Source organism: Danio rerio, chromosome 23, assembly GCF_049306965.1.
Source record: "Danio rerio strain Tuebingen ecotype United States chromosome 23, GRCz12tu, whole genome shotgun sequence".
Classification (NCBI taxonomy): domain Eukaryota; kingdom Metazoa; phylum Chordata; class Actinopteri; order Cypriniformes; family Danionidae; genus Danio; species Danio rerio.
In genome coordinates, this window is record NC_133198.1 from 37,555,820 (window position 1) to 37,573,474 (window position 17,655).

A 17,655-nucleotide genomic window follows, 5' to 3' on the forward strand; every position below is an offset into this window, starting at 1 on the left:
TTATTATTATTATTATTGTTGATTCAGTTTATTTTTTATTAATTTATTTGATTTATTATTGTTGATTTTATTCATTTATTTATTAGTTTTTTTATCTTTGGCTTAGTCCCTTTATTAATCTGGGGTCGCCACCGCGGAATGAACCACTATCTAGCACATGTTTTACGCAGCGGATGCCCTTCCAGCAAACCATCAATGGGAAACACCATACACCCTCATACACTATGGACAGTTTACCTCACCCAATTCACCTATAGTGCATGATTTTGGACTTGGAAACCCACGCAAACATAGGGAGAACATGCAAACTCCACACAGAAATGCCAACTGACCCTGTTGAGGCTCGAACCACTGTCCCTCTTGCTGTTAGGCGACATCGCTACCCACTACGCCACTGTGCTGTCCGCTTTTTAAATTTATTTATTTATTTATTTATTTATTTATTTATTTATTTATTTATTTATTTATTTATTTATTTATTTTTATTATTTTTTATATTCATTATTATTATTATTATTATTATTAATGTTGATTTGTTTTATTTTTTATGTATTTTATTTATTTTATTGTTGATTGTATTTTATTATTATTATTATTGTTGTTGTTGTTGTTGTTGTTGTTGTTGTTGTTGTTGTTTTATTTTTTGTTTTTATATATTAACGATAAAAACAAACATCAATATTACTATAAAAAATAATAAAACTGAAGAAAAGAAACCTAAAACACTTTTTAAATATTATGTAGTAAATTTTAGTATTTCATAATATTTCAAAGTGCCATAGTATCATGTTTTGTTTGTTTGCTTGCTTGGTTGGTTGGTTGGTTAGTTAGTTAGCTAGTTAGTTAGTAAGTTTGTTTGTTTGTTAGTTTGTTAGTTTTCTTCCTATTTTATATTGGATGCAGATCAGGTGATTGGCTTGGCCATTCTAGCAGCTTAATTGCCTTTTCTAAAAGCAATTTAGAGTTTCCTTAGCAGTTTGAGATTATTGTCTTGTTGAAATGTCCATGCTGGTTTTACCTTCATTATCTGGTAGTGAAAGTGTTGGGCCTGAAGCAGCTAACATTAATTTACACTGACGAGGGGTAGAGGGTTGCTAAATACACTAGACTTTAGCTGCTGTTTGGGCTTTTCATGTCTTTTCACAACTCCCTCTCTTCATGTGTTCAATAGATTTTCCCTGTGTCATTTTATTACTTACATTTATAAACTTTTTGATTTCTTTGCATGTATGGATTTTTTTTGTTGCTACTGACATAATTTTTTACCAGCTTTATAAACTTTTAACTGCAATAAAATAAAATATATTTATTACATGCTTCTGCTGCTCTTTCAAAGTACTGTGACATCTATATACCAAGTCTCACAGAGTACGATGTCATGTTCGCAAGTGTAGAACATCCGTCCACATGGTCTGTTCTCGTGTGATTTCACTGTGGATGATCCACAGAAGTGTTTGCAGTATGAGCTTTACTCTTCTTAACGCTCCGTGAGCTCCATCTCCTCATCGCCCCGCAGCTTCTTTCAGACAGAGAGAAAGAGAGAGAGAGAGAGAAGTGTAGAATATAAGAGATGGAGGAGGAAAAGAGCAGCAGATATCATGTTTTGCTTGCAGGAGCAGTGCTAGAGGCAGCAGTTGAGCAAAACAAACAGCAGACTAGCAGAGCAGAGCTGCCAGTTTTCAGAGCCAAAAAAACAGCACGGCTTCAGCGGCCCTCAACCAATTCTCTGTGTTTCCATGACCATCTCAAAGCAAACGCCATGGCTTCTCAGGTCTATCGAGATGCTATTTAATCATAAATATCTCTGATATTCAATCATATATATATATATTTAATTTTATATGTATCATAATGCACAGATGAAATGCTGAGTACTAGCCTATATTTTTGTGACAAGTTTGTGATCTGTTACAGGGTTTTTTTAAGCTAGATTTGTTGTTTTGTCTAAAACTAAAATCAAACTGAAAACATTGTTACAGTATATATCAATGAAAAATAACAAAACATCACTAATTTAATTATTAATATTACAACTTAACTATGTAATTTTTATTTTACATTAAACATTGAAAAATACAACTCAGTATATAATAAATAGCATTCTATGTATTATTTATTTTATTTATTTATTTTAGTTGATTAAAAAATGAATCCTAATATATAGAGTAAATAACTTTACTTTTTGTTTTTTTATTTTAAGTTTTTATTTATAAGTTTTGCACTTTGTTTTAAATATTTTTGTTTAGAATATTTTACATTCACCTTTTATTTAGACATTGTAGCTATTGTAGTTTCGTTATGCTAAAATAAATGTCAACTTCAATCAAGTAAAATCTACATTTCAAATTGTATCTAATTTAAAACACATTTTATTTCAGCTGCTTGTCAATGCATTATATATATATATATATATATATATATATATATATATATATATATATATATATATATATATATATATATATATATATATATATATATATATATATATATATATATATATATATTTATTTTTTTTTTAGTATAGTTGCATCACTAAAGGGATAGAAATAAAAAGTCTGTCTTCATTTGCTTAGCCTTCCAACCCTGTTTTTTCTGCTATGTTTCTTTTAGGGAAACTCTTAAAAGTTTACAAGTACTAAAACTTTGACTAAAATCAAAGTGAGAAAACTGTTTTGGAGCTATAAACTATATTGGAGCACATCAATGTAAAATTACGGTCACTAGTTTTATTAATATTATTACAATTTGATTATACTTTCAAATTATACTAAATTCAGAATTTATGTTAATAATTTTATTTTATTATAATTTTTTATTTAATTTAAATGTATTATTTTATTTTATTATTTTTTTTATTTAATAATTATTTTTAATGTAATTTAATTTAATTGTATTTTATTTTATTATTTATTTATTTATTTTATTATTTTATTTTATTTTACTTTTTTGTTTTATTTATTTATTTTATTTTAATTTAGTTTTATTATTAATTATTTTAATTTAATTTAATTTTGTTTTATTTTTACTTTACTTTTAATTTAATTTAATTTTTTTTACTTTTTTTGCTAGAGTAATTGGCAGTTCATTCTGCTGTGGCGACCCCTGACAAAGAATTGAATAAGCCAAAGAAAAGCATCTTCAAATATTTAGATTTAATGGTAGTTTACCTCATGCATGCATTCAGATTGCAGTATAACTTGTTAAATATGACACTAGAAACTGCTTGAGCGTCAGAATCTTGAACATGTGAGTTTGCTCTGAGCTGATTCTCACTCTATGATCTGCACTGTGGGGGCTCGCGCTCCGCATGATAACCTGGATCCCCTGCTCACCAGCACCACAGTCATTTCAAAGCAAATAAAGAGGAAAAAAATGCGAAACACTTGAAGGAATCCCTGTGGTACACCATTATTCCATTGTGCTCAGCAAGTGTGCCATCTGATCTGCTCTTTCAACCTTGTTTTGACACCTGTCTGAGTGCTTAATAAAATACTTTCCCACGATTGCTCTTTTTTTCCCATTTTGCTTTAGTGCTTTCTTACAGTCTGATTACTTGAATAAAATGTACTGAACTTCTGATGGTGCAGTGCTACAGTAATGATATCTGATGGGAATTACCATATTCATGTGCTGCGGTACTGACAGTGTTACGCTAAAAACTCAAACCATGATACTTTTTTTTTTTTTGGAAGTATCTCTCTTGTCCATCTCTGTTTTATTATTTACTGGAAAATCCACTTTAAATGTTGCCCTTTTCATCTCCTTTCTGCTTTTCTTTTCTGCACTGCAGGCAAAAAGGCTTTTCATGCATCGGAAAATTGTGAGATTTTTGGCTGTTTTGACTTTTGATAAAGTGTTTTTTTTTTCAGTCTAATTGAAAGAACACATTCACTTTTCTTTTGTCACATTCGATCAATTTACGACCGTAGATTTCAATTACAATACGTATTTTTAAAGCCTGTTTTCTCAAAATAATTGTGTTTTCCTTCTTCCACTAAGACAAAAATTTCTACTTTTGGAGCACTTACACCAAACTTCAAACTTAAATTGTTAAAAGTGAGTCAGGGAGTTCCGTCTTTTGGATAAGACGTTAAACCGAGGTCCTGACTCTCTGTGGTTGTTAAAAATCCCAGGATGTCCTTTGAGAAAGAGTAGTTTAACCCCGGCATCCTGGTTAAATTTGCCCACTGGTCTCTGTCCATCATGGCCTTCTAACCATCCCCATATCGTATGTTGCTTCTCCTCTTCACCAATCTCATGGTGTGTGGTCTGGCGCAATATGGCTGCTGTCGTTTCATCTAGGTGGATGCTGCACAATGGTGGTGGATGAGGAGATTCCCCCCAATGTGTCCAGAAAAGCACTATATAATTTTTTTTTTCTGATTGCTCACAGTATTTACTCAATTACAGAGTGATAAAAAGATTCCCAGTTTTCCCTTTTAAAAAAGATTTCACTGTAATGCTGTATTCACAGCAAATTTGCATTTAAGTATTTGTGTGAGTACATTTACATACAAAGTGATTGCAAGCGCATTATTAGAAACTCATTTCTGATGGATGGATCTAATAATACAGAATGCAAAACTTTTTAGCCTTGAAGACGCAGAATTCACATTAAATTCCTCAGCATGCTTTAAACAAAATTGGAAAAAGAACTAAAATGATGTAATTCGAATCAAATCTGGCCAAAATGAAGTTTATTTTGACATCGCTTCAGCAGTTTCAAACAGCTCAGAAAAGAACATTTTAAGGGAGCCTGATTTGCTTTTAAACACCTTTGAGCTACCATTGGTCCGTGATGATTTGCGTAATTTGTCTTATTAGTTAAGTAAAATCACTGTCCATTGAGACAATCCCCTTTTTCTTCAAACTTTTTCTTTTAAAATAATGACAATACCTTCATCACAGAAATGTAAGGCTCTAGCCTGCCATCTTTGCTTCTGTCTGCTCATTCTGTTCTAAGTGTGTGATTCAGTTCAACATGACTGCATTAATTTTAATTCAGCATTTTGTGTTTTAAAAGATAATTAATTAAACTAAAAAGTAACTTAAGCTACATTTTTTAAAAAGTTACTCAGATTTTGTTATTTAATTTTAAAAGTAATTCATTACTTTACTCGTTACTTGGAAAAGAAATATTAATACATTATTTGTGTTAATTGTAATGTGTCAGTACAAACACTGGCGATAACTGTTTTTTTTATCAAATTAATCTACAGAGTCTTGCCTTCATTTCTTTTTATCTCCTTTCCTTTTTTTCTAATATGTTTGAAATGCACATTCTTCATGTTTACATGAGGCTTTTTTTTTTTCAAAAATATTTATATTCAAATTATATTGCTATGAAAAGGATTAAATGTAGATGAATGTTTTATACGAATATATTCATGTTAACAACAAATTTACAGCATATATTATTGACTACTTAAAGCATAAACTTTCCAAAATTTTATTAATTTGAATTCATGTGTGTACTAAATAAAAAAGAAATCCACTGCCAATTTTGTCATATGTTCAAGTTAAATTACCTGCGTTCATTTTAATTCAGCGTTTTATTTTTTAAAAGCTGAACAATTCAACTAAAAAGTAACTTAAAGTTACATTTGTTTAAAAATTAACTTAAATGTAATTATTTAATTTTTAAAAGTAATACATTACCCGTTACTTAGAAAATAATATTATTACGTAGCTCTTGTTAATTGTAATGTGTTAGCCCAAACACTGGTGATAACTATGTTTTTTTTTTTTTTTTTTTTTTACTTTTTTTGAAAATGAATATTTTTTTATCCATTTCCCAGTAAATATGGGTAATATGTATATAAATATTTTAGTACATTTGAATGAAACAAATTTATTATCTTATTTATTAAAATAATATTTTAGCCACAGAGCATCTTTAGAAATGGAAAGATAATACATTTAAATTCATTTCAACATTTTAACAAAACTTTATAATTTTTTTTTCGTTTTCTCTTGATTTTTGCATTTTTTTGAACATTTTATTTAATAATTTTCCCTAACATCTACAACTTTTTTAACCATTATTGTAAAATAATTAAATAAGAAAATCTTAATTTAAATGAGAGATTTGTGGGAGGTCTACTCATATACAGTTAAAGTCAGAATTATTAGCCACCTTTTGAATTTTGTTTTCTTTTTTAAATATTTACAAATGATGTTTACGAAAGCGAAGAAATTCTCACAGTATGTCTGATAAAAATGTTTTTCTTTTGGCGAAAGTCTTTGTTTTATTGCGGCTAGTAAAAGTAATTTTACATTTTTTAATAACCATTTTAAGGTCAATATTTTTAGCCCCTTTAAGCTATATATTTTTTCGAACAAAACATCGCTATATAATAACTTGCTTAATTACCCTAACCTGCCTAGTTTATCTAATTAAGCCTTTAAATGTCACTTTAAGCAGTATAGAAGTGTCAGTATTTACTGTCATCATAGCAAAGTTAAAATTAATCAGTTATTAGAAATGAGTTATTAAAACTATTATGTGCAGAAATGTGTTGAAAAAAATTCTCTGTTAAACAGGATAAATTGGATAAAAAAAAGAAACAGGGCGGCTAATAATTCTGACTTCAACTGTATGCTGGGCACTGTGTTAATTTAATTCATCACTTTATTTTTTTAAAAGCTAAACAATTCAACTAAAATGAAACTCACAATACACTTTGAAAAAAAGTAACTCAAATATTATTGTTTAATGTTTCAAAGTAATGCATTGGAATGCATGGAAAAGTAATATAGTAACATTGGTAATAACTATTATGTTTTGTTTTTTTATGTTTATAATGTTTTCATCTACCGAGTCTTGCCTTCATTACTTGTTATCTCCATTCCTCCTCATTTCTCCTACATCTGAAATGCACGTTCTTCATGTGTGCGTGAGACTGGACTCACATCTCCACTAAAGGGCATCTTTTGCTTATCAGATGTTTGGAGCGTCTGATTAAACGTGTGGTTTGAGGCTCTCTGTTTTCCACCTGTGCGTTGGGATTAGTGAAACGAACGGCAGAGCCACGAGCAAAGTCAGCTGACGTATAGCATGACAAATATCAGCTCTCTCCCTGCTCCGATTGGTTCTCAGTGGATCTTATCTCGTTTCCTGCGCCGAGTAGACTTTGTTAAATTGTGTTGTTGTCACACGTGCAGATTATATTCGGAATGAAGCCAAACTAATCAGGGTAATTAGATTTCATGGCAGTTTAGTGGGGGGAAAAAAGAGACTGACAAACTTACAAACAAGCCGAGTGTGAAGGGATAGCCGAACTAATGATCAACTAATGATGCCAAAGCATTTGTCTTTGAAGATCTGCCCAATTGTTTGTCCCACAGAAACTAATATGATGGTAAATAAAGCTGAATTTAATATACAGAGCGGCTCATTAGTATGTGCTATACTTCTGCATCCATTTCTTTTCTAAGAAAGCTAACTTTGTGGATTTTGTAAAGAAAAAGTTTAGCACTATTTCACCTTACATGCAAAGGATAGAAATGCAGATGAATGTGTTATTATTTAAAGAGAATGATGCTATTTTTATGCAGATAAATGTATCATTTATGAAATAATGTAATATGTGACCTTAAAAAAACAACAGAGTTAATTTGCATGTATATGGTTTTGGCAATAACATAGTTATTGATTTGACTTTTATGCCAACAATTATTAGAAAATTAAGTAAAGACGACATGTTATGAAGACATTTAGTGAATTTCATATTGTAAATAAATAAAAACGTCATTTTCATTTCAGATGCATTGCTAAGAACTTAATTTGGATGGCTTTAAGTATGATTTTGTCAATATTTATTTCATTTGTTCAAATAGTTGTGTCTTGGCTAAATACTGTCATATATTAACATACTTTTATTTAACTATATATTGCATAAAGGGTGACACAGTGGCTCAGTGGTTAGCACTGTCACCTGGTTCAAGTCCCGGCTGGGTCAATTAGCATTTCTGTGTGGAGTTTGCATGTAATCCTCATTCTGCTCTGGCAACCTCTGATGAATAAAGGGACTAAGCCGAAGGAAAATTAATGAGTATTATATTATATTATATTATATTATATTATATTATATTATATTATATTATATTATATTATATTATATTATATTATATTATATTATATTATATTATATTATATTATATTATATTATATTATCTCATATTGTATTATTATATTAATCATCAACCTTTACAAATAACAGAGCTAAATAAATCAATTAATCTGTCCTTCTTATCTTGTTTCTTGTCTAAATATCTAAAAATTACTAAATCAAGAAGTTTTTTCAAGACAAATATAAAATATTTAGTTGTAAATAAGTATAAATATGTGTCAAAGTTTAGTACATTTTCCTTAAAACAAGTCAAACTGTCTTCTGTTAGTGTAAGTCGAATAATGTTATTTCCAACGCAAATATATACACTACTTTACAAAAGTCTTGTCGTTTATCAAAGTTTTAGGAATAACTTGATTTCTAGCTGATCATTTGAGATCAGAAGTCGCATATGTGAAAGGCAAAAGCCTCTAGATTATGCTTATTTACCAAAATAAAATATATTCATGTCTTGATTTTTAAAGATTTAATTAGGACTGTACGGTCTGACTTTGCTTAGACAAAAATCTTGTCACTGAACAGAAATAATGTACAGTATAGAATATAAAGTCATAGTGCAGTGGATAAGCAATTAATATTGTGTATGACTCCCATGAGCTTGGATGACTGCATCTATACTGTACATCTCTGCATCTCTGTTACTGACTTAAGTAGGACTCCCAGGGTTCATCAAGATTATTTGGATTCATCTTCGATGCCTCCTACCCCAGACATGCTCAATAATGTTCATGTCTGGTGACTGGGCTGGCCATTCCAAATGCACCTTGACCTTCTTTGCTTTCAGGAACTTTGATATGGAGGCTGAAGTATGAGAAGGAGCGCTATCCTGCAGATCTCTCGCACTACCCCATACTGAATGTAACCCCAAACCATGATTTTTTTTCTGAGTCCATGTGGGTTCCCAAAGGTCTTCTGCAGTATTTGTAATGATTGAGATGCAGTTCAACAGACGATTCATCTGAAAAATCTACCTTTTGCCACTTTTCCAAATGATCAACTAGAAGCCAAGGTATGATTTGTTACTCTTACAACTGGGATTGATGACAAGACTTTTGTCAGGTAGTGTATGTGTATATTATTTTACTCACCCCACTGGTAGAAAATTTAGCTTGATTTTAAGGAAAAACATAATTAATTTTGAAGACTTAATTCTAAAAACAAAATATTATTTTAGTATTTAAAAACTTTAATCCACATTGTTTCTGGTGATTTTTTTATTTATTTATTTATTTTTTAATATATATAATTCACAATACATAACAACTATTACATTCATCCGAGAGTCTATTATTCCCATCTTGGGACCCTTTAATCCCCAAAATAATTTCCAGGTGACATTTAAACATTGCATCTTTCCAATCCGAGCCTGATCAGGCATCTGAACGTGTTCTCCTCATCTCCTCTTTACCCTGCCGGTGTGTTTGTAAATTGAATGGGAGGAGTAGGGAACACCAGCGGCGTTATTAAAACCTACTGGAGATATGAACCAGGGCTCTGTAAACAAACCTGATGGGGAAGCCACATGCGGCTCGGTGACTCTGCAGAGCTCCATCGGGCCGCTGCTTTAATTGCCTCGGGCGTCAGTCGCCTTATTAATACTGCGCTGCGCTCTCCATTCGCTTGCCACTGAATAAATAGACTGTGATGCAGTTTCCCCCCCTCTCCCCTTCCTTCAATACAGCGAGCCTGTGTTAGTGTTCAATTACTGTGTGCTACACAAAGGTGAGGGTTTCACTGCTAATGAAAAGGTGCAATTTGTTCAGAGTCAATAAAGGCCTGTATGCCGAGCACAGAGAGCTCTTATCAGTTTCTCCAAGAACGCAGCAAACAAAGGCAAAAAACTGCAGGCTCACTGCTGAACCAAATGTGTTTACGAGGCTTGTAGTTGCTTACGGTCAGCATGACGTCTGCATGCTAAATATGAAATACATGTTTCGGTGCCTGAGTCCTGAGGATTATGAATGGCAATGTGTGTTCATTTCAAGGTCACAAACTGGAACTGATTTGATGGATAGATAATAAATGCAGGGTTCCACACAGTTCATTTATGTTGTCCCTACACAAATTGATTAAGTTTGCATAACTCATTGACTGCAAGTGGATTGAACAAAGATTTGCAACGTTGTTTTGTTTAAGCTCATTTTTGTGTGGATGGATGGATGGATGGATGGATGGGTAGGTAGATTGATGTATAGGTTGATGGATGGATGGATGGATGGATGGATGGATGGATGGATGGATAGATAGATAGATGGATGGATACTATGGATAGATTATTACATACTGTAGATAGATTGGTAGATATGATGGATGGATGGATGGATGGGTGGATGGGTGGATGGATGGATGGATAGGTGGGTGGGTGGGTGGGAGGATGTGTGGGTGGGTGGATAAGTGGATGAGTACATTGATGTATAGGTATATGGATGGATGGATGGATGGATGGATGGATAGATGGATACTGGATAGATTATTAAATACTGTAGATAGATTGGTAGATACGATGGATGGATGGGTGGGTGGATGGATGGATGGATGGGTGGGTGGATGTGTGGGTGGGTGGATAAGTGGATGAGTAGATTGATGTATAGGTATATGGATGGATGGATAGATGGATACTGGATAGATTATTAAATACTGTAGATAGATTGGTAGATACGATGGATGGATGGATGGATAGATACATGAGTGGGTGGATGGCTTTGTAGATGGATGGATGGATGAATATGTTGGTTGATACTGAAGATAGATTGGTAGATACTGTAGATAGATGGGTGGGTGGGTTTGTGGATGGATGGATAGTGTAGCTAGATTGATAGATAATGTAGATAGATTGGTAGATACTATACACTCTCAGAAATAAAGGTACACTAGCCGTCACTGGGGTGGTACCTTTTCAAAAGGTACAAATTTGTACCTAAAAGGTCCATTATAATGCCTGAAAGGTCCTTGTTTGAAGGTAAATATTTGTAGGTACTCGTATATACTTTTCAGGTACTAATATGGACCCTTTAAGTACAAATGTGTATTTTTTGAAAAGAAACATCCCAGTGACAGCTCGCAAATCTTTATTTCTGAGAGTGTCGAATGATTGCTAAACATATTTAATTATAGTAGATAGATTGTATAATACTGTAAATGGATGGGTGGGTGGGTTTGTGGATGGATGGATGGATGGATGGATGGATGGATGGATGGATGGATGGATGGATGGATGGATGGATGGATGGATGGATGGATGGATGGATGGATGGATGGATGGATAGATAGATAGATAGATAGATAGATAGATAGATAGATAGATAGATAGATAGATAGATAGATAGATAGATAGATAGATAGATAGATAGATAGATAGATAGATAGATAGATAGATAGATAGATAGATAGATAGATAGATAGATAGATAGATTGATAGATAGATAGATAGATAGATTGATCGATCGATCTGTAGGGGAAACCGGAGCACCTGGAAGAAACACACACTAACACGAGGAGAACATGCAAACTCCACACAGAAACTCCAACTGACTCGAACCAGCAACCTTCTTGCTGTGAGCCCAATGTGTTACCCACTGTGCCACCATGCAGCCCCAAATGTAATTTAGAAATATATATTTATACTAAATTTAAACTTTTTATTTCTAATAATACTATATATGAAATATTTGTTACTATATCATAACACATAATGCATTATACATGATGGAACATTAATCAGTCAATGATGAAACAGTTCATCTATATATTGTTATTTTATTTACATAAATATTGATTACATGTTTCAAATGTTCCAGCTTCATAGTAACTAATTTAAAAACACATAATATTTATACAAAAAAATCACATATTAAAAAAAGAAATACATTAAAACAATATAGATGAAATAAATAATAATAGTAAAAATAACTACATTCAGATTAATTATTGTTATTTTTAATTATTATTTATTTCATCAATATATTGTCATTGTATTTTATAGATTTTGGGTGGAAAAGACAAACTTTTTATTTACTTCTTTTAAAAAAAATTATATCTTTTACATTTTTTAGTCAAATTCAAAATGATTACAATACGAGAAGTGTATAAATGTACATATGCACATGTTTTGTTTGTGTACAAGTAATTACAAATCATTTTTCACATTGAACTGAAATCATGGGTAACTTCAAAAAGATAATTAAAAATGATGCACTGCAATATGAAACAAACATGTTCTCATGTTTTGTGAGGTTCATTTTACCTTCTGATGTATCATGGTACCAAAAGTGTTTTCCTCTCTCTCTCCCCTTCTGCATCAAAGCATGAGTATAGAGGTGGATGCTTTGATCTAGTTGCGTCCTTCCATCATGCACTGCTCCAGGTTTGTTTTTTAGGGTTTTATATGTTGCACCTGAGATCTGTGAAACACTGTGTCCTCCTCACTCTGCCTTACTTTTTATTATCTCCCTTTATTTAAGCTTATTTTAAGCACCAGAAATATAGTATCTGCATAAAACGAGAGGTCTTGATGGATACAGGATCTTATGCCCATGCTTACGCTGCTGCCTAGTTAAAGTGCTCAGTTGGCACCATAACCGGGGTGCCAGTGCCAAGTCTTTAAAATGGCACACGCCCTCAAAAAAGCTTAATTGCATCTTGCTCTGTGCCCTGGTTTTCCAATCGGTTGGCATGACAACGGTGGCAATGGCCTTGAAGCTTCGCCTTCGCCCGCTCAGGATTTAGCAAAGCTGAAGGTGTCTCAATAGCCACATTTACTCAAGTAGCAGTGCTTTGATCTTCTTTCAGTGCTGTTATTTGAATGTCTCTATAATACATTATAATAGGATGTCATTATGTATTCCGTAGAGCAGTTTTGAGTGAAAATGCATGTTTCATACCTTTAAATGCATGACAAATAATCTCAAAATCTATTGTGTATCCCAGCTGAAAGGCAACGTTCTGACAAGATATCAACAGACATTGGGTCTCATACACTAATTCATTAATTCGCAATAATATCATTCATTAATATACCACATTTGCACTCGCACGAGAGCCACTCATAGGTGCATGAATTTGTTCTTAACTTCTAATTTTAGTGAATTTGGAGTATTGGAAATGAGCAGTCGTTTGAACAATGCGATTTGCATAGCTATTTGCATATGACACACCCACTCCATCTCAATACAAGGGCTTTCATCGCTCTCGTCAAACATATGCTGCTCTCTCAGCAGATCCCTTAATGAGGCCAAGTGTGTCGTTCTCAAAAACCAGTTCAGACACTGTAAACGCCTGTAATACCAGATCCAGATCTTTAAATGTTAGCTTAAAACCATTATATAATTACTGAGCATTTTGAGTACTCCTGTACGTTTTAGTCAGATGTTCATTCAACATGTCCATTTTCAATGAATGCATTGAATGTATTGATCAAATGTATTGGATGGATGAATGAATAAATGAATTACAGATTGAATCAATGAATTAAAGATTGAATGAATAAATAAATGAATAAATGTATTTATTTGTTATTGAAATTATAATAAATTAATTAATTAAAGATTGATTGAAAAATGAATGATTAAATGTATTGGATAAATGAATGAATAAATTAATTACAGATTGAATGAATTAATGAATTTATCACAAATTGAATTAATAAATGCATTTATTTATTTGTAATTGAAATAATGAATGAATTAATTAATGCAAGATTGATTAAATGTATTGGATGAATGAATGAATAAATGAATTACAGATTGAATCAAAGAATTAAAGATTGAATAAATAAATGAATGTATTTATTTGTCATTGAATAAATGATTGAATTTATTTATGAAATATTGATTCAATGAAGTAATGGATAAATTAAATTAGATTACAGATTGAATGAATTAATGAAAGATGAATGAATGAATGAATGAATGAATGAATTAATTAATTTATTTATTTGTTATTGAAACAATGAATGAATGGAATAATTAATAAAAGAAAGAATGAATGAATGAATGAATGAATGAATGAATGAATGAATGAATGAATGAATGAACGAACGAATTGGATAATTGAATAAATAAAGGAATTACAGATTGAATTAATTAATTTATTTATTTGTTATTGAAATAATGAATGAATTGATGAATGAATGGATTAATTAATAAAAGATTAATTCAATGAATGAATGGATTTAATAATTATTGAATTATTGAATAATTAAATGAATTAAATTATTAGTTTTGTTAATAAATTAATAAAATTATGATTGAATGAATGAAATGAATGAATGAATGAATGAATGAATGAATGAATGAATGAATGAATGAATGAACGAACGAATTGGATAATTGAATAAATAAAGGAATTACAGATTGAATTAATTTTTTTATTTGTTATTGAAATAATGAATGAATTGATGAATGAATGGATTAATTAATAAAAGATTAATTCAATGAATGAATGGATTTAATAATTATTGAATTATTGAATAATTAAATGAATTAAATTATTAGTTTTGTTAATAAATTAATAAAATTATGATTGAATGAATGAATGAATGAATAGACAAATTAAAGAAAGATTGAACGAGTGAATGAATAAATGAATGAACAAATAGATGAATGGATGAATATAAATGTATTGATTGATTAATGAAAGAATAAACAAATAGTGAATAAAGGAAAAAAATGATTGAATGAATGAATGAATGAATGAATGAATGAATGAATGAATGAATGAATGCATTTGTTATTTAATTAATGAAATATTGAACAAATTAATGGAAGACTTCGTGAACTATTGAATTTACCCTGGGCTTTACCCATTTGTCAGCAATATGTGTTTAAGTGTTTAGTTTTGTTTAATTTTTACATAAACTTCACTAAATGAAAATGGAACAATATTTCAAGCATATTTTGGCTTTTCGTTCTCAGCAGTTGTTTCAAGTTCACTGCTGAGAGTATGTTGATGTACTTCCAGCTGAGATGGAATATTGAGTAGGGGGCGGGGCTTTCTTTTTGCACATCATTCCCTCATAGCAAACTAACAGTTAGAGGGGCGTGTTTAAGAATATTATGGCTGAAGCCGTCAAACTGACATCAAGGACAACCACTCTGAACATTTAAGCAAATGATCAGATTTGAAGATTATCAAAAACAACCTTTTTTTCAATGTAACTTGCACAGATTGATTTTCCATCCGAAGAATAACAATGCTCACTAGCAAAATAAACATTACCATTTTGATTTCACGCAGACTCTTTGCATCTATTGTTTGTAAATATTATTTGATATGGGCCCTAAAACAGACTCCTCTAAGACACGTATTTTGAAGCTTTTTTATTTGATCTATTCTAAAGATTTATTCTAAATTTCTTCTGTTTACAGGAGTGTCCCCAGATCCTGCCGTCCACTCAGATCTACATCCCGGTTGGTGTCATGAAACCCATCACCCTGTTGGCCCGAAACCTCCCGCAGCCCCAGTCTGGCCAGAGGAACTATGAGTGTATCTTCTACATTCAGGGCAAGGAGTACAGTGTCACTGCCCTGCGTTTTAACAGCACCAGCATACAGTGTCAGAAGACCATGGTGAGTTTTTACTGTTGTCATTTGGTTTTTGGCTGTCTGGCTGCTGTTTGATTAGGAGATGAAGTAAGGAAGTTATCTGGTGTAGCTAAAACAAGCTGATGTTGGTTTATGTCAAACCTGGATTTGCTGGTAGACTAAAGAGAGTAGATTAGAGAGAGTTGAGTAAATTTTAATTCTTTTATATGTTTCCCCAATTTCTGTATTAAATACAACGATTTGTTCTGAAGCCAAAACAGCAAAAAATATTGCTTAAGGGAGCTAATAATATTGACCATAAAATGTTTTTTGAAAAAGGTCAATTCTAGCCAAAATGAAACAAAGAAAACTTTTTCCAGAAGAAAAAATATTATTGGAAATGCTGTGAAAATGTCCTTTCTCTTTTTCTGGGAAATATATAGTATATAAAGTATTTCTCAAGGATGCATTAAATTGATCAAAATGTTAAACAAATACTTGTTTTATATATAAATCTTAATATCTTCCTATACAGTTCCAGTAATATTTCTGCTTTATTTACATTATTTTTAAAAAATATTATTCTTTTTTATTCAAACATTATGAGACCTATCATACACCCAGCACAATAAGCCGCAAGACGTGTTTGCCCTGACGTGTTGCTATTTTCAGACTAACACAACATTATTTTTTTTGTTTTCCACCACTTTGTTTAAATAGCAAATCCATTTGCGCCACTTTAGTGTTCCGGTCTAAAAAAGAGGTGTGTTAAGGCGCATTGTTGGCACGTTGATATTTTCAGAAACTAAAATACACTGCAAAAGAACAGCTTAAAGCAGGTGTAAAGTCCAGCGCAGAGCGTGTTGTGTGCCTCGCTTACCAATTGCTTAAAACATGCAGGATGTACAGCAATAGATATCTTTACAAATAAAAAAGAATTAATGCATTGTTACTAAAAAATATTACTTAAAACCACTGCCTCCGTGCCTTCTTCATCCCGGGGGGCTTTTTTAATTTATTAATGCATATTTATATTTGTTTTAATAAAAACAAGTTTAGATTTGTCTGGTTTTGAACCATATGGGACATAGCATGTGTACTTGAATATAGCGGGTTTTTTTTTTACCACACTTTGATATTATTGTTTTTATATTTTTTATTGTTTTTATGTTTTTATATATTTTATATTTATTCATTTGCTGGAAATTAGAACTGACTTTATAATTAGTTTTGAAACAAAACGTTGTGCTTAACAAAGGAAATTAGTTATGTAGGATAATAGATGTCTTTAACTCCTTAATATCCCTTATATTAATGTACAAAATAAACCTGATTTAACGTCCACAAACTGTGATTGAAGCGTCTTCTGTTATAAGGGTACTAACATGTGGCTATGGTGATGAATTACAGCAATTTTTTGTCTTTAACTTAGTTACAAATATAAACTGTTTTAAAAATGTTTTAAACTTGTACAACTTATTCTTGATCACATTTGATGATGATTGATGACATGTTAATACACGGCTGTTAATCAATTCGGTGGGTGGGGAAAACTGCACTCTTACGTCTTGCGTGAGCCTCAAAATGGGAGTGATTTGGATCCTATTTTAACATTAGGAAGTTAAAAAAAATGACTTATTGTCTTTCTATCACCCCAATATGACTGTGGACATACTATACTTTCACACAGTTCTGTCCAAACAGCCTATAAAAGATGTTTTGTATCATAGCTGCAATTTAAAACAATTGAGTAAATCCAATGAATCATTTTTTCACTGTAATTTGACCTTGATTTGGGTTTTTCATGCTGTTGGACTGGATTTAGAGCATGTCACGTCTACTTTATGATCACATGGAGCATTCTGACAAGCAGTGACCCTCTTAAATCGTCACCAGTTGTTTAAGGGCCATTATTGGTGGAGAATCGCTAGTCCAAATAGCCAGCCATTTTCCTACTGCACTTGCTGACACAAGCCTTCCCCCTCATTACCTTCTGGCCA

At 31.6% G+C, this 17,655-nt stretch overlaps 1 protein-coding gene across 2 annotated transcripts in view; it reads left to right on the plus strand.

The window, feature by feature from the left end:
• plxna1a (plexin A1a) overlaps positions 1–17,655 on the plus strand; it is a 424,291-nt gene that overhangs the window by 260,719 nt on the left and 145,917 nt on the right. For both annotated transcript variants that reach the window (XM_017353686.4, XM_003201217.7), the window contains exon 10: positions 15,500–15,700. In XM_017353686.4, the coding sequence (XP_017209175.2) occupies positions 15,500–15,700 (201 nt within the window). The remainder of the gene's footprint in view (positions 1–15,499; positions 15,701–17,655) is intronic.